The 24,248-nt window shown below is 37.1% G+C and overlaps 1 protein-coding gene across 2 annotated transcripts; it reads right to left on the reverse strand.

Annotated features, from left to right (window-relative positions):
* Window positions 1–27: 27 nt before the first annotated feature.
* LOC113043417 (V-type proton ATPase 116 kDa subunit a-like) lies at window positions 28–24,037 on the reverse strand. 2 transcript variants are annotated; one of them, XM_026202779.1, is made up of 22 exons: window positions 23,887–24,037; window positions 20,475–20,631; window positions 19,667–19,745; window positions 19,396–19,493; window positions 18,624–18,752; window positions 16,727–16,809; window positions 14,412–14,538; window positions 14,201–14,283; window positions 13,923–14,016; window positions 10,221–10,433; window positions 7,901–8,051; window positions 7,568–7,707; window positions 5,844–6,004; window positions 5,541–5,631; window positions 5,337–5,455; window positions 5,042–5,258; window positions 4,851–4,958; window positions 4,048–4,158; window positions 2,538–2,555; window positions 1,937–2,054; window positions 1,405–1,576; window positions 28–1,060 (listed from the first exon to the last, which is right to left on the reverse strand). In XM_026202779.1, the coding sequence occupies exons 2-22, from the start codon at window positions 20,589–20,591 to the stop codon at window positions 967–969; spliced, it is 2,523 nt and encodes an 840-aa protein (XP_026058564.1). In that variant the 5' UTR covers window positions 20,592–20,631; window positions 23,887–24,037; the 3' UTR covers window positions 28–966. The 2 variants fall into 2 exon arrangements, with proteins under 2 accessions (XP_026058564.1, XP_026058573.1); XM_026202788.1 differs by lacking the exon at window positions 2,538–2,555 and having other exon boundaries at window positions 23,887–24,035.
* Window positions 24,038–24,248: the final 211 nt, after the last annotated feature.

A 24,248-nucleotide genomic window follows, 5' to 3' on the forward strand; every position in this document is an offset into this window, starting at 1 on the left:
GCACAAAAGAATAAAAAACTAAACGAGTTCTGATCCACTCTTTCCCATTTATTGGCATACAAAACAGACATAATCACTCAGCTTCATTCACTGCTTTTACTTGGAATAGTAGATTTTTCCAAAACTCCCTCTGACATCTATCAAACCAACACATTGGCCAATGAATGTGAATGTTGTAAACTCATTTTTAAACAATTATCAAAAAAAACATAACTGGAAACTGCAGCAGACTCATGAGATAGACATAATTTAGATGTGCATTTGCATTTAATCCTAATAGCAAAAAATAATAAAAAAATAATAATACAAGGAATGCAAAGATCTGCAATAAATCTTGGGGATTATCTGCATCTGTTATTCAGATATGCTTGATGAGGATATCATCCTCTCAACAGAAGCTGGTGAAATACCACAATGTGAAGCTTTCGTTGCTGTATTTGAAATGAGGTCCCTTTGCATGAGATCTATTATATTAAATGTGTCAACATAAAGGATAAAAGATACATAAAAAACAAACTAATATTTTAAACTAATAATTTAAGACTTGGAAAATATCAGAAATAGACAAAATCTCCACCTACACTATAATGGGAGTGAAACTGTAATGATATTTTGCCTTGATCGAGGAGTATATACAAATTTATGAAAAAAAAACTAAAAACATGCTGTTTGTAATCTTGTGTGCTGTATGTATATATGGCAAAACCAATTGAGCTTGTATTATTACATACCAATACATATTGATGCAAGAATTGAAGAGTTATGGGATCATTGTGAATATTGTTATGCAGAGCTCAGATTATTATCTAGTTTACCTGATTGCCTGAATTATTCAATTTCTCTCCTGATGTAGATCACCTGAGAGATTTAGAGCCTTACAATGTCACAGTGTTCACACAAATCATGAAATCTCACAAGCAATCTGATGGTTTCCTGTAGTTTGGAGGGAGAGAATGAGGGTGTGGTTTAGTCTTCAAACTTGCCCTCCAGAATGCTGTCAAATGTAAAAGGCATGAACTTGAAGCCCTGTCCAGTGTAGAATTTATTCTGGAACTCCACCCTACAGAAAATAAGAGGGGTAACAAGGTCAGTGGATTGCAGGGCATTAAAAAAATTAAAAATAAAATATTATTTTCTAGCACCAATTTATTTTTTTGTACATAGATTAGATAAAAATCGTGGTAGCATCTTTTCAGGAAGTGATTTGGTTTTAGAATGCAGTTCTCAGACATGCAAACAACACAAATTTGTGTGTAAATAACAACGCACTCAGAAGTCAATACAACTGCATTTTGCAAGGCTAGCAGTGTGTATGTAGCCATTGAGAGGAGAGACAGAGTCATCTGCATTTTAAACTTTAAATGCTTTAGTTTATAAAGGCAAGCATTGTGCGTGTGCACTTACCAATGCAATCTGAGAGCATGAAGGAAGGCAGACAGCCCTTCCATGATCAACAGAATAAACACTGTCAGTGTAGCGAAGAAGGCAAAGATGATTGACAGCAAAAAGAATCCAACAAAATTCCTAGAAGCGAGACCCATGTGCATCACCATTGACCACAAGACCTCAGAGAGCTCTGTAAGAAAACAGAAACACTTTTTAAGAAACACCTTATAAACAATTTATTTCTCCACATTGTATATTGAGAGGAAAAACATGCTGACATTTGTACAGGGTTGCAATTCATGAATTTCCATTACTTTTTCCCAATCATTCATGAACAGAGGATGGATTTTAATAATGTTTATTTATTTATTAGAGATTAAAAAGACTTCGAATTGCAAATCTATAAATTAGAACTAAGCACTAACAAAGTTCTGTGTATTTCACCGGCCTGGAAATCAGTTCCAAAATCTTTTTCATGATCATGAGAAATCTGTTCATAATTTCTTTGGGTGGAATCAGTACAATAACTTTATATAATAATATTACTTACGCGCATGGGCCAGACTCAGTGCCCAAAGCCGAAGATAAGAGGCGGTATTTGAGATGCAGCCTAAGCAGTATTCTATGGTGTGAATGGCTTGATGCACTGCGACATCTGCAAAATTAAACTAAAGAGAGAGAGAAAGAGAGCAATAAGACCAGCTCAGACTAATGAAAATACTAAAATCTAATCCCACTCCCAGCTCAATCACAGCATGATTAGCAGCTCTGAATCTCACGGGCATGAGAACAAAATCACAGCGCAGGGCCTTTCAGATCATCAGCATCATTTGGTGCGATTTAAATCGTAATCACACTCCCAACACGGCGCTTTGAATCATTCCTATGTAATGATGGTGGATTTAAAAAAAAAAAAAAGAAAGAAAAAAAGAAAATTAATGTCTAGAAAATTGTACTGGAAAAGAACCGAACACCAACTACACGAAACTACCCAAGACTGAAGCCTGCAGGAACACACACAAGCCACCAAGCATGAGGATTGTACGGGTGATGGTGCACATACACACACACACACACACACACACACACACAAATGTGAAAAATGCCAACAAACATCTACACAGAGAGTTGAGAAGGCTGTCTGCTCTTACCACTTCCTCCTCTGAGAGCTTGGAAGGTAATCAGACACATGCACAGACAGACACACAGGGTTAAAATAAGGTTAATGACAGTTAGAATCTAATGAAGAGATAGTGCAAGCAAAAATACACTTAAATTTACAGAAAATGCAAAGATCTATTGACCAACACATTTATTGTTGGTCACAGCAAAATGCAGTTGCCCCAAAAAGCATTAAGACACTTGTAGTCACACCCACTGTACAAATGTAAAAATATATAAAATATAATAAAGCAAATGGCACTTATTTTAAAGTAACACCAATTAAAACACATCATAAAAATATTTTTTAGGTTTGAAAGAGACATGATTTGGACAATATTTTGGACCTTTTTTGTTTGTCAAAAGAGGAATGCGATGAGATGGACTTCACCTGCTAGGACATCTTTTCGAAGCTGAGGGGGACTGATTTATATGTCCACTAAAAATCAGTTGAGAAATGTAATATATTCACAAGGTCTAGAGCATGAGTGTCAAACTCAGAGTTTAGCTTAAACACACCTGATCCAATTACTCAAGTATTTCAGGCTTATTTGATAACTATATTGTACAGTATGTGTGCTAGAGCAGGGTTGGAACAAAACTCTGCAGGTCTCCGGCCCACCATGAATTGAGTCTGACACCCCTGGTCTAGCGTCATTTGTTTGCAGATGCCACTTGGTTTTTGTAAATAATTTTTTTTTAACTGTGGCTTCAGTGACCAATTACTTCATAGGGTCACTGAAAATTCCAAAATGAGAGAGATAAACAATCCCGGGGATTTGACTTCAGTCTCCAGTAAGCTGACTTTAATGGCTGACTGTGGTTTACTGGCAGGCCTGTTTGGAACAGAACAGAGGAATATTATTTGGCACTAAATCATTGAAATCAAATCTCAAAATAATGCAGGTTATCTGTCTCCATTTTATCTCCAGAGAAAAGAAACCCAATTATCCAGGTGGGTGTTTGTTTAGTGTTTTGAGGCTGGTGGCCATGGGATACAGTGGTTGGGGGGGGGAGAGAGTGCTTTTTAAAGGGTCTGCCCTAGTTTAGACCAGCACTGGTATGCAGATCACAGATCCAGTGAGTCACAGAAAGGAATGCCCACTGCAGGCGAGTGACCCCACTGACAACTGCGTACCTGGGTGTGATCACTGAGTGGGTGGAAACAAGTTTCACATGGATTACTATGAAGAAATTCACTTTACTTACTCTTATGATAAAGCATTAAGTTATTCTCAGGATCAACAGATGACAACACATGTCAGACAGAAAAACCTGACCCAAACAAATACCCAGATAAATGGGTCGACAGAACATGTGTCATTCTCTGGCTAAAGAAAGACTATTGTTAGATATAACAAACTAAAGCATCTTTGTAAAATGGAAAAGAAACAAGGATGAGTAAACTATTTAATGAGTCAAAATAAATGTTTTGTTATTATATAGGCTAGTAAAGAGAGAGACAGGGAATCAGATTGCAAAAAGAGACTGTTCCCTCACCTCAGGCAATTCTTCTTCTAAGGTTTGGGCAAGGTGGTCATGTTGGATGATCTCAGCTTCATCCTCGGTGGGACCGTTACCCACACGGATTCCCCCGAAGTTTTGCGTTCCCTGCAGCAAAAGTCACATTAGGTCATGATTGTAAGTAGAAGCAATGTATAAATCTTAGCTGAGCCATTATATAATACGCTAGCTTATCATGGTGCCCATGCTTTCAAACCAATAGAAATACCATATTAGAATGATTTCTGAAGGATCATGTGACACAAAAGGCTGGTGAATAAATAACATTTGAAAACATATCAAAATAGAAAGCTGTTATTTTAAATTAGAATATACGTAATACTATAATAATATTATTGTAATATAAAGATATATTGCATTAACATAAAATTATTTTACAATATTTCTGTTCTGCTGTAGTTTTATCAAATAAATGCAGCCTTCATAAGCATAAGAGACTAATTTCTAAAATATTTAAATATCCTACTGTACCTAACTATTTTAAAAATAAAAAATTACATGAATTTTCCAAGATTGTATTAACTTCCATTACATTTCCAGGGCTGAGAATTATACTTATGAGACATCCATGTGGACATTTATTAATATTCTGAAGAATTTCATTACTGATGTAGCAATGATTGTTCATGTTTAGAATCTAAACACTCCACATCACACATACATCTTATTCTGGATACGGAAATCACAAGATGAAAACAAAAAAACACTGTCTAAATATGAAAAGCTTTAAAACTGGGTGTGTAGGAATCTCGAATGTGGTGTGTCAAACAGGTCCTTACCAGATGTCTTCTCCTGAGGCGTTGCCTGCGCATTACTAGGGTCTTTACTATAAGCATACAAGGTACACAGGCGATAGCTATAACAACTAGCAGACACTGAATTGCAATCTACAGAGACAGAGAAAAAGAGAAACATTTGTTTTAAATGTCAAGTTGTCTCATTTACCACATACTGATGAATTTGTCTGTACCTGTCCCGAGTAAAATGGTTTGTTGGTGGGATCATTGTAGCTGAACAGGCACATGTTGATGAAGGTTATTAGAAGGCTCGGGGCTTCTTTTGAGCTCTTGGCATCATATACCAACCACTTGTAAAAAATGAGCAGCACCAGGTAGCCAAAAAGACTGACCATGAAGATGATCTCAGGAATAAAACCCAGGAAGATATTCAGAGTTTTTTTGAAGTACCTTTAAACGCAGACAGACTTAAATTAGCATTAATTGTTAATACAGATCTATTGAGAGTAACAATGGACACGTGCGTACAGGTGATTGAAAAGACTGAGAGTAACTCCAAACATCATGTGGATGACTCCCAGAATTATCGACATCTTCATCTTGAAGGAGTTCAGAAACGTCAGCTTATTGGCGGCAATGTTCCAGATCTGTAAGAGAAGAAAGGAAACGGCTCTTAAAGGGCTGAGGTTAGACTATCTTTACCACAGAAATGTTCAGAAACTAGATGCTTACTGGGTCAATGCCAACTGGATAGGGTCCATTGAATACTTTTGGCACAGCAGGGTCCAGCTGTAATACGCGGTTATCCTCCAGTGTCTTAATCCTGAAAGAATCAATGGAAAATCAGTGTTAAAAATAATCATGACTTACTAGCCATTCATGACGATCTAATCTGAATGATCAATTTAAACTTGAACAAGCGGCTGATTATGATAAACTTATGTAAAATGAGGGCCTCAAAAAAACAAAAAAAAAACAAAAAAAAAAACAACAACAACATTAACAATGAACCCCCCCTTGATAAGAACAACTCACGTCCAGTTGCCTCCAACTCCAAACATGGGTCTGACACTCCAGCCCGAGCCAAACACATTGAGAGATTTGGAGAAACAGTCATTGTAAATAATCCCAGTATACACTGAAAATATTCCCATCAGGAGAATAATGTAACGGCCCGCAAAAACCATGTTAAACATCTAGAGAGAGAGAGAGAGAGGGAGAGAGAGAGAGAGAGCACAATTTGATTTCAGATCGGTATGGCCGATATAAATCCAGCTCCTTTAATTAATTTTTTCCTATTCCTAATTAAAAACCATAATTTATGCCTACACTGTAAACTAAACTTAAAACAATCATCACACAAATCCATTCTAATAAATCTCACACTTAACTGAAGTGTGAAGTAAATAGTGATACACCGATCATCGGTCAGATGAGAGCGATCCAAATACGATATTGTGCGAATACTCTTCTACTTTTTTTAAGCCCCACGAAAAGTGAATATTTAAAGGTTTAGTTCACCCCAAAATGTAAATTCTGTCATTAATAACTCACAGTGATGTCATATGGATTATTTTACAGATCTCCTTGCTAAATTCAAGTTCATGTAAACTCTCGACTGTGGCCGTCAGTCATCCTTCATTTATCATTCAAATTGTGTGCGACGTTCAGTTACGACAGTCAAGATGATTCAATAATCCTACTACTACACTTGACCTGTAGATAAAGATCAGTGGTTTTGCATAAAAGGACTTGATCCTGCTGAAGTTTAGAGCGGTTTCTAAATCGTGTTACTTTCTACCGGGTGTCTGTTAGAGATCACTACACTGGAGTAGAGAGCACTATGAATTGTTCTTAACGCACACAGCAACAGAAATGTAAAATCACACCAACACAATACACTACGCATAAATATCTCTTCCCTTTGTGCTTTTAACTTTTCTATGCTGCACGCTGTGTCTCCGAGCTGCTTCAACCGCATCATTCTGCACACGGGGTGCACGTAAGCACTTTGTGCCTCTCTGTATTGGAGCCTTTCATATTATTATTTCATACACTTTTGCACAATGAAAGATTGTTAATAGCCTTTCTTGTTCTGTCCTATCTATCACATGTTGCTGCCTCATTACTGTGCTACACATTTAAAAAGTATATATATTTTCATATTTTAGTATATATTTATATATATTTGTATTACACTGTATGTATTTTACAACAGTAGAAAGAGCAAAATACTCTTCATTTTTCTAGAGTAACTTTTGCTGCTGAATTATCCACTAACCAAATTTATAATAGTATTTCTGTCATAGATTATGATTTGTATTTTTTTTTAGTTGATATTTTTCTGTATAACGAAGTATAATTGCTGTATAATTTAGTAGATTGTGTTTAACACACAAAACTGATGATCAGGTCAACACATAGAGGTATAGAAATTCTACAGTAAAAAAAAAATGTGCTAGTATCGGATCTGTATCTGCCAATACTCCGATTTTTTGGTATCGGATTGAATTAGTTATGAAAAAATGGTATTGGTGAATAACTAATGTAACATAATAAAAATTTTATTATTCACTTTGAAAAATGTTCATGCTAAATAACACATACAATCCCTAGTTAAAACAATTTGAATCAATAGTTTTTGTCTTTAGGATCTATACTTAAATAAAGGCTATATGACATGAATAATATATGATTTGAACAAGATGATCAAACAATAATTATGAGATCGGTGGATAAATGAATGGGTGGACTGATACCTCATTGTCGTATTTCTGGGCAATTATTCGGCTCTCCCGCAGAACCAAATAAAGTGCAGCGCAGGTCATGAGTACACCGTGACCCAGATCGCCAAACATGACCGCAAACAGGAAGGGGAAGGTGATGATGGTGTATGGAGCTGAACACGGGCATAAACATTGATATAAACAATATGTTTAGACACTCAGAAAAGAGATTAAAAAAAAAAAAAAAACATTAATAAATTGTAAAAAATGCATCACAACAGGATCTGATGATCTGCAGCTCATTTTAATCACCACAGAGGACTTTGGGACTTGCTCTGTGACAAAAATATTAAAGGTCAGGGTTACCTGGGTTGATTTCCCGGTAGTTGCTGATGCCGTAGGCATCAACGATGCTCTGAAAGCCAGAGGTAAACTTATTGGTTTTGTTGTAGGTGGGTGGAGTCTGTTTGGTCTGCATTCTGTTCAGGATAGAGGGAACAGTGGATCCACTTTTCTCCTGCATGAAATAGAGCGAAATTTACACAGTCATGCATGAAAACAAATGCTCCAGTTTGCTTTCCAGTTTTATGCATGCCTGTGCCAACATGTATAGATGTTTCTTTGTAACTCTACATTGCATTTGGGTAAATGTTCATTTATCTATGGTAACTTGTTTACTTGAATTGTAAATATATGCTGCTTATTGTGAACTGAACTTGAGTACTGAGTCTTCAGCATGGAGGCAATGTGCAAGACAGCTGATATTAATAGCTGCTAGTTAAATAAGGCATGAGGAAGAATGCCATGTGTAAGGACAGCCTTTGAACTAGCACGCAAGCACAATCCCTTACATTTCAACACACTGCCTTCACGGACTTAACACCATTACACATCTAGTTTAAATTCAGAAAGAAGCCGCTTTTTTGTTCCCAAACAATTCCTTACATGGATTTACAAATTGGCTGTAAGAATCCATCTGTAGGTTGTTTGCTGTAAGTCCAGCATTAAAAAACTATATACAACCTGTCTTAAGCCCAATTTATACTTCTGTGTCGAACCTACGCCGTAGCTACACTGTAGCTTATGTGTAGTATGCCGTAGCCTGACGTGCACCTCTCCAAAAATCTAACAGCACGTCAATTCAACGCAGACTGCAAGCACTGTGATTGGCCTGCTACAACCCCTCTCTCTGTATGTACTTGAGTTTTGTGTGTGTTTATGTGCACTTTAATATATTTTAATGTTACACCTTCTAATATAAAATAAAACAAAGCAAAGAACAATTTTATTCTTATTTAATTCTTATTTATTATACTACACAGAATTATACTGTATATTACTAGTTGTCTGTGACCAAAAATGTTGATCTGCCGTGGAAGTCCGCTTCTTAGGCTTCTGTCGTGGTACTGCGGGTTACACCAGCAACACACCCGTGGACACTGCAGACTAGTGGTTTGCATGTGTACTGCACGTTGAAGCGGACAACGACGCAGAAGTATAAATGAAAACTGAAGAATAGCCTATGGCCGTAAGTCTTAGGTTTTAGTACCAGACTGCCTTTTTTTGGGAACCAAATTAGCTCCTACTCTGGAGGAGGGTCTAACCAGCACAACTGGTACTAACCTGGATGTAAGTAGACATTGATTGGCCAGATGTCATGATTTAAAATGCTGTGTAACATACTGTAAACATTGTGTCAACTTACTTCGTATGTATGGTGAACAGTAATAAATGTACGGAAGCTGAAGTGCAGGCACTTGTAGCAAATGTAGCACTGCCAGTTGTCGTTGGAGATTCTTAGTCCTCCTTTCCATTCGTTCAATCACTTTATGTTTACATAGACATTCCATGTCTATTATTGTGAAACCCATGAGACACAACAAAAATACACCTCTGATCACAGCGTGCTCCATCCTCCTGTTGTTAACGTTGTTCTTCTTTGTTAACATTGTTGAATGCCGCATACAAATGACATTGCTGTTGACTGGCTTACATCACGTCCTAGTACACACTGTCGGTGTGAATGCAAACCTTTAAATGGTACTTTTAAAAAAATCATCACAGTACTTCAGTACTGTACATTTAGTTCTGGAACTAAAGCGGTGCGAAAGGCCCTCATTATTCAAGGGATCTTCAGCACGCTAAATATACTATGCAAATATCAGGAAATAAATACTATGCTATCGCTCTCTAATATCTATCACAACATAGCAGAGAACATACTATAAAAGTTTGGTTCATGTTTTTATTTAAAGTTGAGATTGCTGTGCCAAAGCGTTGACAAACAATCATTCTGACTCAATAGCTATTAAATATCTATAAACTACAACAGATCTAATAAGCCTATATTATTTCTCAAATTATCCTCAATACACCTTTTGTACATCCCTTATTAGAGTTCAAATGACAATGACACGGGCCAATTGCAACATTTAATATGCTGATTTGAATGTTTTCCTATTGCAATGGAAATTCAGTTCATTCATCAGGTCCCTTTATAAGTGATGTGCTCACTAGAGAGTAAATGGAATTATAAAGAGGGAAAGTTATGTTGTGATTTTTATTTGCTTGATTCATTTATACTGGGTAGCAGCCTAAAGAATGAGACACTGTACCAACCTAAGATCTAAGAAGGTAAACAGAAACATCAGTCAATATGTGTGTATACAAGAGTGTGTGTCCTCACCGTGCCCCGACGCAGGGCAAACTGAATGGAGTCTAGATCCGACACGGGGCACCAGATCTCAGCAATCAGACACTTCTGAGTGACATCGATGTTGCAGAGGTTCAGAGTGTGATAAATGGCTTTCATTTTCCGGACCTTGATGAACCATACTCTGACAGTCTTGGCAGCCGCCTGCAAAACACGCTGCCTGTGATCCTCTGTCTGATTCAGCACCTGGAAAACACAACAGAGAGGAAGAGGAGGGATCAGCACAGGAAATATGAGGTAACTGAACAAGTGAGGCGATATTCACAACCTGAGAGACCTGAATCTTAGCAGACTGCAGTTTAGTGTAAAATCTGACACAGAAACATGATAATAGTTAGTATCCTATAAATGTTTTTCAGAAAAATAATTAAAACTGTTGTGAACTAAACTAAACTGACTTAAAACTGTTAAGTCAGGTTAAGTACATACAGTAATGGTTCTCCGTTTAGTCACTGGCTCAGTGAGGAGCCATCAAAAAGAGTCATTTGTTTTTGCATGGAACATGAAAGTATTTTGGCAATGTCACCCTACTTTTGTTGCAATAGTTGCAGGGGTTATTCAGAGCTATTGCAAGAACAGCGACAAACAGGTGCTCAACTTCGGTTATTTGTTCATTGAAAAAGTATACAAGGAGCTTCTGTCTGCTCTTGTATGACCAGGATAATTCAAGAGCCACACCTGTTAGGTGTGTAAATATGTTTGTGAATCCTAAACATCAGTTGTGTGAACATAGCCAGTAAGGCTTCTATTTAAGCAAGGTGGATTTCTCAAACATTCAGGAGTGGCCAGGGAAGTGTGTGCCAGTATCTGGTTGGCATGTTAGTGGCTACATTAAAGTCCAAATGTGCATTCTAGCTCACACGGGTGGGACATACGCCGCCACCCACTCTGAAATCAGACACACTCGCCCACGCTAGAATATCCCACATGCTCACCCAAGATGGAAACATACAGAGACTCACCCACACTGACAAATCAGGCAAACTTGCCCACTCTGGGATTTAAGTAATCCTTAATCATGTTTCCCGTTTTTCTCAAACCGCAACAGAAACACCAACAAGGCATGTGTATCATACTAAAGGATAACAAATTCTCTCTAAATCTGTGAGAGGAACACAGGGACATTAACAATTCCTGCCTGACAGACACACACACACACACACACATGTGCATAGTGACCATTCCCCCTCACCTCAGGGACAAACAGGCCCGCTAATAACTTGAAAGTGAGTCAGTGACATGGAACTTAAGCGAGCACTCTGTCCCGCCCCTGTCAGCGCTCTTGTGCTTGGATACGTTCCTTAATTTCTTTTGAATAATCAGAGAGCAAAGGGATATGCATGTGGCTTTTCAGAGGGTGTGGGATAAAAGAGAATCAGTGTATAAGTGTGGCCAATATGAAGAACAAACTCCCTTAGTATGTGGAGATGCACAGACAGAACTCTCACTATGGGACAGTCGCTGTGAAAAGCACCTTACAGATGTGATGTGATGACAACAAGACTTTCTTTTACCAAATCCGATTTTTGTTGATTTCTGTTGGCAAGATTTGAGGTTAGCCCTGCCAATAACGGCCTAAAATCTTGCTCCACATAGCAGTCTATAGACCATAATCAGGTACTTTGAATTTAACACAGATAGAAACAAGGCTGTGAGGGATAGAATTACAGTCTTCACAATGGCACACACTGTAAAAGTCCTAGATCACATCATTTTCACAACTTCAAAGCAATTTTATGGAGTTTTGGTCTACTGAGAGTTCATTTAAAAATAAAAAAAGTCTCATAAGCTGAACAATCGGTGTGGTTGTTAAACAACAGTACAATCCATTGAATTTACTGTCCTTCGAACTCTTTACAACCTTTTTTTCATTCCTGTCAAAAATTAAACATGGCACAACCCTGAGTAAGGTTTATTAAGGTTCAAATTCTGATTGGCCAATTTTTGTGTTTAACACAGCTTATCACTATCAGCGAGTGTAGAAAAATGGCATGATGCGGAAATATGTACGTGCCACTGTGCAGACACTGAATAAATCTAACATGAGAACTAAGCAGCAGATAAGCGACCCTGCAATGAGCAGAAGGTCTAAACTGTGTGGGCATCTGTGTGGTTGAGAAGGTATGGGTACTATGTAAATGTGTGAGGACGCACTCACCCAAATTTTTCCTTCCCAAATAAGGCATTGTGAAGGATTCTCTCAAAGACCCAGAGCTGTAACATCATCAAAGCAATCCCCACTTATGTCCACTAGTAGCCCCTAATGACTCACCGAGGGAGATTCCCACAGCCATACAAACCGCCAGATACTGACTGTGTCCTGACATAGCAAGTGAATAATTCAGTCAAATCAACCTGCAATTTACCGTAAATCTGCTCCTTTAATCTTAGTTTAAGACAGAGAATAAAAAAAAAGCAAAGCAGAAAAGGAAATGAGAAAAAAGACAAACACACACACAGCTGTGCAGAGTTTTTAGACCTAAAGTCTAATCCAGAGGTTTTGGAAGGGACACACACCCGCAGGGGGCGCCACAGTATATCAGGGAAGTCAAAAAGAGAAAAAATTCAAACAAATTAAATGATAATAATAATTTTTTATCATAATAATAATACATTTAAATAAATAGACATTCACTCATACTGTAGTGATCTGCACTAACTGTGAGTAATATATAAGGAACATGCGAAATAATGTTATTGACATAAGAACAAAAATGTTAGGGTATTCAAAATGGGCAACGGGAATTATTTAGGATATGTTTTAAGTTAAGTCGCTATGGATAAAAGCATTTCCACATGCATATGTAATTTATATGACACAGTCAGAGCACAGTGTTTAATTACTTATTTTATTTATAGTGAAATCTGTCCAGGTCTAATCTAATCTGTTTAATACAGCACTATGTTTCTAATCGCACTCTCATGTCGTGTAATTATATTACGCCTCTCAGCTGCAGTTTATGAAGAAAATGACATCAATTGATGTACTGTCAAATCATATTCAATCATATCACTTTTTAAAAGCAGCATGCATTCATGACTTTGTTGGCTCTGTAAACAACTAAGCTTTGTTATTCTTTTAAGATCGTCATTTTATATTTCCTGATGTATGAACATCTGATCAGACTGAGTAGTGCAGGAGCAGAAAGAAATCATTTTAAAGTCATGGATGTTGCAACCATCATAAACTCATTTGTTTTCATCAGGGCACAAGATCAGGTTAAGACTGTTCGTTCACGTGCTGATGCAAATGCTGCTCAGATAGTAACAGATGACACACAAATAAAGACATATGGACTTTGTTCAGACTACAAAAAGGTGGTCTTGCCATTGTGCCGGTGCTTCCAACGTTACTCTAGCAGCTGACACAGATGCACAGAGATATTGGTGATGCCGTCTTAATACGCAGATCAGATTTTATCATTTGTAAAATGACAAACAGTGTGGCAGGATTTGAAAACTACTTCAGATTTGGGGGCAGAGTGAACAAAGCAACAGAGAAAACATTCTTAACAGAACTAGATCCAGCATCCATAAGATTTAACTCACCTCATACAAGAAAAAAACTGTGTCTAAATTTGCTTATTGTGGCCAAAGAACTAAAAGAGAGTCCTTTGCTCATAAGCAGTATAAAGTCTTTGTGAGAGAACGTGAGTGTGTGCACATATGTCTTACCATCTGGAGATCATCAATTCGAGTGTTGACACCAGCCGCCATTTCCTTCCTCTCTTGAGAGGTCTCAGGACAGGGGTACAGAGATGCACGAAACCTAACATAAAAATATTGGTCAAATTCAAATTGGTCAAAATATTGATTTTTTTTTTTTTTTTTTTTTTTACCAACCCAAGGTCTACAGTGAACAATGTCATGTTTTCAACCTCAATCTCATTTAAACACCATTTTCTTTTGTGTTGGTCACTCTGTATTGAGACTGGGCTGTGATAATCTCATACCCTTCACAAATCTTCTTGACTCTGTTCTTCAGCTGGTCTCCCTGGAAGAAAATGATGAACACTGACTTGTGTACATGGTCTCCCTGGAGAAAAAAAAACACATAAGAGCAAGTTCCTATTAAATATGCAGTTAATAATCCAAGATGATTGCTGAATTGTTGAAAAGTTATCCAGAAGTTATTTATTTATATTTTTCACAGGGGAAACTGACTGTGGCAGGGTCCTCAAGTGGTTCCTCGATGTCTGCCTGTCGCAGGAAGACATTTCCACGACAAACTCTCCACAGCATCCTCTCGAAGGTGGGAATCCTTTCTCTGCCGATCACTCCTGCAACAAACCTGCAACCAGCGTCAAAGGTGAGTCAGGTATATCAGTTTCCTCCAACAGCAGAATTATTATTTTTTTATTTAGGTGGGATTCCCCAGTAAAGATTGATCTTAAATCTGAATTAAATCAAGGTTTATTTCAGAATTCTGTCACAGATTTATGCGTCGATGTTGATTGACACGGAAGAGAAGAAATTGATCAAGTTATTATTGTTTTCTTTGGGCACAAAAATGATTCTTGTTGCTTCATAACACAACGGTTTAATCACTGATGCCACATGGACTATTTTAATGATGTCCTTACTACCTTTCTAGGCCATAAAACGTTTTAGTTGCCTTACTGTCTTTTGAGGGGTCAGATGATGGGGTTTGAAACGTGGCGAGTAATTAATGACAGAATTTTCATTTTTGGGGTAACTTTATTGTTACTGTAACTCCGGGGCCTGTATCATGATGGGATTCAAAACTAAAGGTTAAAGGTTTTGCTAAAGGTTAAGAGATTGAAGAATATGACAAATTTAAATGTCATATCAAACATGAAAGAGGACAAATACAATAAATACAATAAATAGTCTTGATTTATCAGTGCAGTCACAAGTGAAACAATTTAGTTTATACATTTGAAAATATAAAGTGATACAGACTCGAACATGTAAGGTCAGAATTTTTATTTTTTAAATGGTGCTATCAATTGATACTATAGCTTATTTATATAACATGATCTCTATACATTTATGTTTATTTAAAATAAATGTATAATAACTGTTAAACTAAAATTGCTTGTGTGTAATAAATAAATAATAATAATAATAATATGAATCACAATAATTATAATAATATGAATCACAATAATTATACAAATCATAAAATGACTCCGTAATTATCATTAAAGCCAGACAACTTTTTTTTTTGCATTAGTGACCTTTAATTTGGAGCAAGATAAACTGGAGTGTCTTTGTGTCAGACATGTGTCACTTCTCTCACATCTGTTTGGTCCACCTTCAGTTTGATATCTCTAACCCAGAACATAACCTGCCCAGGAGAAGGTTAGCCGTGGAGTGTAAGTTACTATGGCAATGAATGCCACTAAAAGCCAAATTCACAATAAATCAAACTGTAGTATTATTTTTATTGTGTTGTGAAAGACAAACATAGTGGTTGCATTGTCAGGCCTCTCAAACACATTGTGTGAAAATCTGCACATCTATTACTTTACCATCTAGCCATAATGGCATGTTTCAGCCCCCATCTACCGTATTTTTCGGACTATAAGTCGCATCTGAGTATATGTCGCATCAGTCCAAAAATACGTCATGACGAGGAAAAAAAACATATATAAGTTGCACTGGACTATAAGTCGCATTTATTTAGAACCAAGAACCAATAGAAAACATTACCATCTACCGCAGCGAGAAGGTGCTCTATGTCTTCAGTGTAGACTACAGGAGCAGAGAGCAGCATAGAGCGCCCTCTCCCAGCTGTAGATGGTAATGTTTTCTATTGGTTCGTTTCTCTTGGTTCATGTCAAATTAATTCTGATAAATAAGTCGCACCTGACTATAAGTCATAGGACCAGCCAAACTATGAAAGTGTGACTTATAGTCCGGAAAATACGGTAAATGATCTGCATGCACCATCATTCATCTTTATATTCATCTCTTAACTCTTCTGATGGTCCAGTGCTCTGAATGGAAAAAGTGTTTAATGCTAAGTATAGCCTACCAGAATTATCAATCACAGATCAATGACAAACCCGCTGGTATTAGCAGCAGTTACATAGACATGTGAGTTAAATCCCTCTTTATTACTTAAATTTTACTAACATAAACCTATTAAAATGATACCACTCCCTTTGTACTATGATTTTTATAACTTTTAATACAGAGCAATAAGACCATAACATTTGATGCATTTACCATCCACATATAACCTAACATTTAGAGTCATTTAAAAGACATGTTCGGCATTCTTCTAGAGCTGTGGCGAAGAAAAAATAGGCAGGCAGATCAGAAACATATCAGAAAGCGTGGTAGTTTCTAGTGTCCATGTAGGCCTGTGTCAGTGATGGTGAACACATTTTGTAAGGTAAAATGATGTGGAAATACACAGAAAGCATTTCAGAAGAAGGAGTACAGGCTGCACTGTAACATGTTTTAGCCGTCCATTTAAGACAGCTATCAAAGCCCACTGACACACTCACCCAAGCCTGAGAGGAGTGCTACGTCTGACCTCACTTGGATCCAGTATAGCTGATGAATCTTCCAAAAGTGCAGGATCTTCCATCTAACAAAAAGAGAACAACAATTTATTTATCTCTTCCTGTAGAAATGATTCGATTTTGAATCAAAGTACACTGTAGTGTTGATAATATTGTTTCAGAAAATTGCTTTCTAAAAAATAAATGGTCATTTACATACAAAAGGGCAAAGGTAAATTCAGGAGATATCAAGCTGTTGTAGTAAACTTCATGTTGATAGATGCTGTAATAGTTCAGAGCTCTACATGTTGATGTAAAGTACTTCTTTCATATTATATAAACCCTAAAAATTCTGCTACCCTTAAGTCATCTTAATTTTTCAATGTTACAGTCAATCTTGAGATTTAATAAAACTCAATCAGCTGACAACTTTTACCGAAAGAAACATACAATACACGTATTACAGGCAAAACCAGGGTGATGTGCCTAACTCTAGGACACAGAGATTGTAGAACAGAGATTGGTCCATGTAAAGTTTGAAACAGCGTTTTTTTTTTTTAACGCTTGAGACACACTGCCCATCACCAGTCTGTGTGAGAGCCCAAGTTAGTGTAAGTGTAAAGTGAATGATTACAAAACGGCTAACAACTTAACTGCTTTCTCTCAAATGACATTTTATAACTTGTAAAGGAAATATATCACAATAAAATGTTAAAGTTCAAATCAGTGTTCGGGGAGCACAGAAATGTTTGGTCAAAGATCTCCAACAGGCTCAAAGACAGAAACTAAATACCCTGGTAGTCGTTAATTAATACTACTATTAATAGAAATTAATTGCCCTACAATCATAATATCTGCACTGTTTGTACTCTATCTGCCATGTGCCTTGTGCTGCTTTATTTATCTTTTTTTATTTTTTGTTTACATGTCCCTATTTGTGTATTTGTATAGTTGTATTTTATATATATTTAATCTGTATTTTTACGTTCTACTGCTAGTGTTATCTGTATGCACCAAGGGTCTGAGAGTAACGCAGTTTTAATTCTCTGTGCGTATGTACATGTAAAAAATTGACAAAGCTGACTTAGACTTGAATTATCACGGGTACAAAAAGCGGTTCTTTGTTTTTTACAGTTTCAAGAAATATGTGAATAGGGAGTCGCACACCTTGCAGAACTGGTATTGGGAAGGGCATTTTGAGGGCGGCTGAGATGTGACCAGGAATTTAGAGAATGGCCTTTTAATCTATTACACATGGATCTGACTTTTTCAGCTTGAACATCATAACAGACATGGGGAAAAATATGGTTCCTCTGTATGTTACAGTGTTTGTTCATTTGACTATTAAATGGTGTTAATTATTCTGATCTGATCATTTCTATTCAAATGCCACTGTATGACATTTCTGAGTAAGGGCCATTTTACACAGTAAAGGGGAACAGTGAGCTTCCAGTTTTAAGTTAAGTGGAAGAGAAGTGGAACATGGCAGAATGAAAAAAGTACAAAAACAGAGGTTCCCAGAGGCTACCTTTCTGAAATGACAAATCCAATGTGATTTTACTCACAACAACTTAAATAGTCTTCAGCTTTTATTTGGTCATAGAATAATGTGGAAGAGAGGTTTATTGCAGTATTTTATGGCTTCATTAGCCATCATTTACATGAAACAGACTACAATATTAGAGCAGTTGCCTCAGATGCAACATATTTTTGCACAAGCTGAAGTAGCAGCGGATATTGTTGTGGTTGCACAGGCACGTTTCACACCGCCTCTCGAGACAACGAAGATTGCAAGATCAGTAGCAAAGCTTGCCGCCTTTCATGTACCGTGTAAAATACCTCCAAGACCACAGCAAACTCTAAAAGCTAAAGGTTTTGTAAGAGATGAGGTATTACAGACCTCATTAAAGAACTGCTGTGTTCGTCTGAGGATATGCTTAAGCTCAGTCAGCTCCAGGAAGTTCTTCTTTAAGGCTTCCTGGTTGGTGTTGATCTCTTTCAGCTCATTCTCCAGCTTTTCAAAGGTGGCCTACAAAAAGTGAATAAAGGTCACATCACATTTAGTGCATTAAAAAGTTTTCACAGCTTAAGTAGTCAAATTCAAACATATTATGTCCGTTCCAAAACCTAATTTTCAGCATCATTACTCCAGTCTTCACTGTCACATGATCCTTCAGAAATCATTCTTATAACATGCTGATTTGCTGCACAAAACTATTATTATTTTAAATTTTGAAAACAGTTGTGCTGCTTAATATTTTTGGTAAACTTTCATAAATTTTTTTCAGGATGCTTTGAAGAACACAATGTTCAAAAGATACATTACTTTATATAAGACATATATAATTCAGAAAGTTTATCCATAATGAACTACTCTAATCAAAACATTTCAGTATTAAATGGCACAAGGATATTTGTAATCCATCACTCTCCTCATCCGCCATCGCTGTGCTCTTCACAGTGTGTTACTGGATTGCCTTCTCAGGGAAGGATGCATAATACCATCTTAAAATTTTGGCCAAAATAATGTATTTTAGGAGGCGGCATAATTATGATGAACCATTTAGGAATAACCTCTGTAGGCAGCGCACAATGTTTTGAAATGGAGCGACTTTAAATATGGATTATTTTTATTTCTAAATAATTTTGAGCTGTGCATGAAGTTTTTATACCTCCAAATCAATCATGTCTCGTGGAAGAGGGACCTCTGGGTTCTCCCCTGTGTCTAAAACAGGTATGTTAGCCTTTTTGATTTCCTTCTCAACAAATCCTTGAAAAGAAAAAAAAAAACATGATCAAGCAGCGAGAACAGAGCCAGAAACAGAAAAGGAGAGAAACAAAATGTTCTTGAACAGCTTTCCACTGAGTTTAACCAGAACACATGATGCTTGTCAGAAATAATTTTGAGCTCACTATGTCAGCAATGCTCACTCAATAACTCACTTAGTTTGCGGTCCATCTCCTCACACCGACGGACTTCATTCACAAACTTCCTCTGGAAAATGTTCACATCGGGGTTCAACTGCAATTCAAAGAAAGAGAAAAGGTGAATGATATTAATACACAACTAACATTCTTTCAAAGACAAGGAAGCCACATTCACACCCAGAGGTTTAGGAAAAAGCTGCAAAGTGGTCATATTAACAGCTGGACAATGAATCCACGTAAAATGAAAACAACACTGCTGGCTGATAAATGACTAGATTAGGGTTCAAGGATGAGTGAGCACTCTCTAAGGCCACTTACACAGTCACTTCCTGTGTAAGGTCATAACGTGTGTGTATCTGATAGTCATTTAAATCTTCCCCAATTCAATTTCATCTGCTCTTCATCTGCTCTTCATCTGGTCTAAAAAAGTAAGGAAGGAATTACAACACCACTGTACGTGTCTGCTCCTGAAGCATTTCCAGTAGTGCAAACTCTTTGATTGTAGCTAAAATATAACAAATACAAAATGAAAAGAAAAGAAAAAAATTGTGCTACATACAGTATCCTACAACAGTTAGTATTGCACTTTTTATGGTCATCGCTTTTCACGGCTTTAGCCTACGTGTCCATTCATCAAACGCTTTAAATATTCCTTAATTCAGGCATTCAGGACACATTAAGCCACCGAATGACATGATCCACATTTTTCTGCTGACATTTGACAATGATGACGTCATTGTTACTGCCATGAGTCACTATGAATGAAGCACCACCCTCTGTTGTTTTAAATGGGTTTCACAATGAACAGGTGGTGTATACTTACATCTCTGAACTGCACCATGCCAATCTCCCCCAACTCACTGACACAGCAGTAGGCGGACTCAGACTGGAGGAAAAGCTGGGCCAGGGTCATCTCTTCACTGCGGAACAGTTCCCCCATTATGCACTGCTGTCTACCCAATGCACTGAGGGGAGAATATCTGGATGAAAAATACAAAGGCTAATAATGTAAATACACAAAGTTTCACATAAACAGAGTGATATTTCTGTTTGACACTGAGCACAGTGGTAAAGTCACACTGATTGAGTGAATGCAGTTTTACTTTAACCAAAAGGAAGGAAGACTGCCCTGAAAACAGCAAGTCGGCATTTTAACCTCATGATATGCAACGAATTCTGATGTTTACTGCTTTTGTGGAAATTCAGTTATGCTCACAGCCCTGTAAGATAATACTGCTACAACGGAACGGTGTGAGCCGAGTTTCATTGGACACAGCCAATAGTTTACAAAGTCATGAGAATCATGTGAATGTTTTATTTTCAATGCATTAAACATTTAATGGTTATCTGACAAGAAGTTTGCTTATTAGAGATGGTAAGGTTCACTGCTTTGCATCGGTACATCAGCATAAAAGTTAATGATGCTATGCATCGATTAAATAAAAAAGTGTGCACTGTTGGCATTTGTATTGTGATGCATCATTTGTAACATATTTGCATTACTAATTACTATTTTTTTATGTATATATAATTATTAGTACATGTGCTATATTAAACTGTTTCTCAAGACTTCTTTCATCACCACTGTTGCTATGTGAATATGACGTATCACAACACTATGGAGACCGAGGTGTGTCCTGAGAGTCACACAGGATACAGATTAACATGGCAGAGGTAGAGCTGCATCTTCTACCAAATTACAAATCCAATGTTTGGAAACACTTTGGGTTGTATACGATGGAAATGGACATTTTGATAAAAACTATGCAATTTGTAAAAAATGTCATACCAACATGATGTGATGTGAGTGCAGAGACGTCTGCCTCCCCCACGGTTTCATCAGTAACTACTAGCTTCTGCAATAGTAAGGCCTGTTTTTGAATGTGCCATGCGTTCGAAGTCAGTAGGCACATAAATTAGGCTAATTAATGATTTGCTGTCTGTCTGAACCACATATATATAATATTGAACTATCTGTACATATTGAATAAAATAGCATCATTTTTTTTTTGCATTTTTTATTGCATTGAATCGCATCGTGTTGGATTTAATCGAATTGTAATCAGATTCCACTGCATCGTTATGGGGTGAATCGTATTGCATTGCATTGGTATTTTCTTCATAATATGCATTGAGATGCATATCACATCGGCTTCAGTTATGGAGATATACTTCCATACATATATGTGTGTGTGTGTGTGTGTGTGTGTGTGTGTGTGTGAAAACAGAGAAAGAAATATACAGATATACAGACAGATAGAGAAAAGTATGAGTCTAAAAATAAGACAAAGTATGTTACAAAATGCCCTCGCACCACCTCCTAAACATTGAGGGTGGAGCCATATCAAACTGCTGTAATGGAAAGCACATAAAAAATGGAACTTGGTACAATAATAATAATTATATGCCCACTGTCTTGTTTTCTTAATCACTAAAATCATAGTTGAATTGATTTTGATTAATCGACCAGTCCCTACTACTACTCAAGGCAAAGCTTCTGCCTCCTTTCATAATACCAAGAGCATTATGCATTTCCATCTAGACTATACTGAACTAATATCTGCTCAGAAACAATAAGACAATCCAGTAAAAATCTTTAGGAAAGATTCCACAGTCTTGTGCCCAGAGGACATGCAAAGAATGTTACGCTTCTGTGCCGTTTCATCATTCTCATCGCATGTGATGCTCCAAACAGCTGAGAAAAACACACAGGAGCATTCAGTCATTGCACAGAATAACCCAATTAACTTAACTTTCCCTGGACCTCCCGTTACAACTGCATGGAATGTGCTGTCCTAGGGCAAATCCTGATCTTCCCAGTCAAATGCATGTGGTCCAATCAGAGTAGTGAATTGTAAATTGTAGCCCATTCTTCAAAGCAGTCCCTCACTCTGCATGAAAGAAGCTTACTATTCATTAAGAAAAATTGTACGATGGGCTCCTCACAGGGAGCAGATTATGGATTAAGCTGCGCCATGTGACTCTCCATACTAAACATTACCACCACTTTGTGGCAGGTTAAGACCAAAAGAAAATCAATAGAGCAGAAAAAGCCATTAAATGTTTTTATAACTTCTATTTTATAACTTTAAGTGGTATAAATGGGACATAAGTAGTCTTTGTTTCATTGGCAATTCCACATGTGCTGAATAATGCAGCACCTTGTGTAATTATCAAGATGCAGATACTCTTTCAGTTGGATCCTGACATTTTCTCCATTCTCCTATCCACCTTATTCTTTAACGCAGAAGTAAGCCGTTTTATGTGAATGTGCGAGACATAGGGTTCATCAGCCACCATAGGGAAATAATGAGAAGAATAAACATGTGCAGTAAACAACAAAACTGTTTGCACTACAAAGCAGTGTGTCCATAATTAAAACAATACATTAATTTAATATGAGAAGACTGAGAACAGTTTGCAATAACTGTTTGTTTTGTATTATTTGGAAAATGTTTAGTTTCTATTACACTATTAAGTTGTTTTTTTTTATCTCCTACTCACTGAAATGGCGCTCCTGCTCTGTTAGATGTATTATTTATTTAATAAAATGGTTTAGTTATTTGAGTAATTTATTTTTTACACGTTACACTGTTTATACCTACACAACACAACGTCATACAAAAACATTCACACATAGAGATGATATTATCAGTAACGTTATATTGGTTGCTTTGCTAAATGGTGAACAGTCAAGAGTTTTCTGAAACCCCTTTTTACAGTTCTTTTATACTAAATACCAAGCGGAAATCACTTCCGCAATGATAAAATAATTCGTATTTTATCGTTGAACTGTAAGAAGGGGTAAACACAGGCATCGGTTTATTAACTAGTATGACAGAGGAAACTAATGTAACGTTAACTAACTTACGTTAGCTGTCAACCCAAGCTTATGCGTCAACAAGTAACTTAGCAGGGTAACGTAAAGTGGCACTTTATTTACTTCAGTTTTCTACTGTTACTAATGGAAGGGTATTCCTATAAGTTTCAAACTTAAACTTGAATAAAACATTAAAAACTACAACCACGAAGCAGCAATACCAGAGTTAAAACGCTAATGCTAATTATCCCGGACAGGTTGTTACCTCAGATAACGTAAACAATCAACAACACGTGCATTACAAAAAGCTAAAAGAAAACACGCTCTTCTCTCCTAAATACTCTTCTTACTGGACATTTCAAAATAGTTAACAAGTGAGAAGAAAGTTATTTTTAGCAAGAACAATGTAACTTACTGAGTTTAAACAGTTGAAAAGGGCTGCTGGTCTGAAGCCTCTGACTCGCGAGCGTCAGCTGACCAGAACGAGACGAACGTGACGTCACGAACGTCCCGGTCCTGGTCACGTGATCGAAGTTGCCTGGGCAAGTTCAAGCTCAAACCGGAGTACAACGTTTTGCTACGGTTTCCGGTTTGAACGACATGTTTCCTGAAAAAGGTGTGCAACGGGGTTTGAGATACGTTTTCTCTTGTTCGGTGGCTGTGTCATAAATGTAAGCACAATCAGCAGCAGCAGCATGTACTGTAAACCACGGGGATTAAAGAGACAGCTTGCACAATGTAATTAACGTCTAAATAATTTCACAAGAGCAAGTATAT

This window comes from Carassius auratus, chromosome 3, assembly GCF_003368295.1.
Source record: "Carassius auratus strain Wakin chromosome 3, ASM336829v1, whole genome shotgun sequence".
NCBI lineage: Eukaryota > Metazoa > Chordata > Actinopteri > Cypriniformes > Cyprinidae > Carassius > Carassius auratus.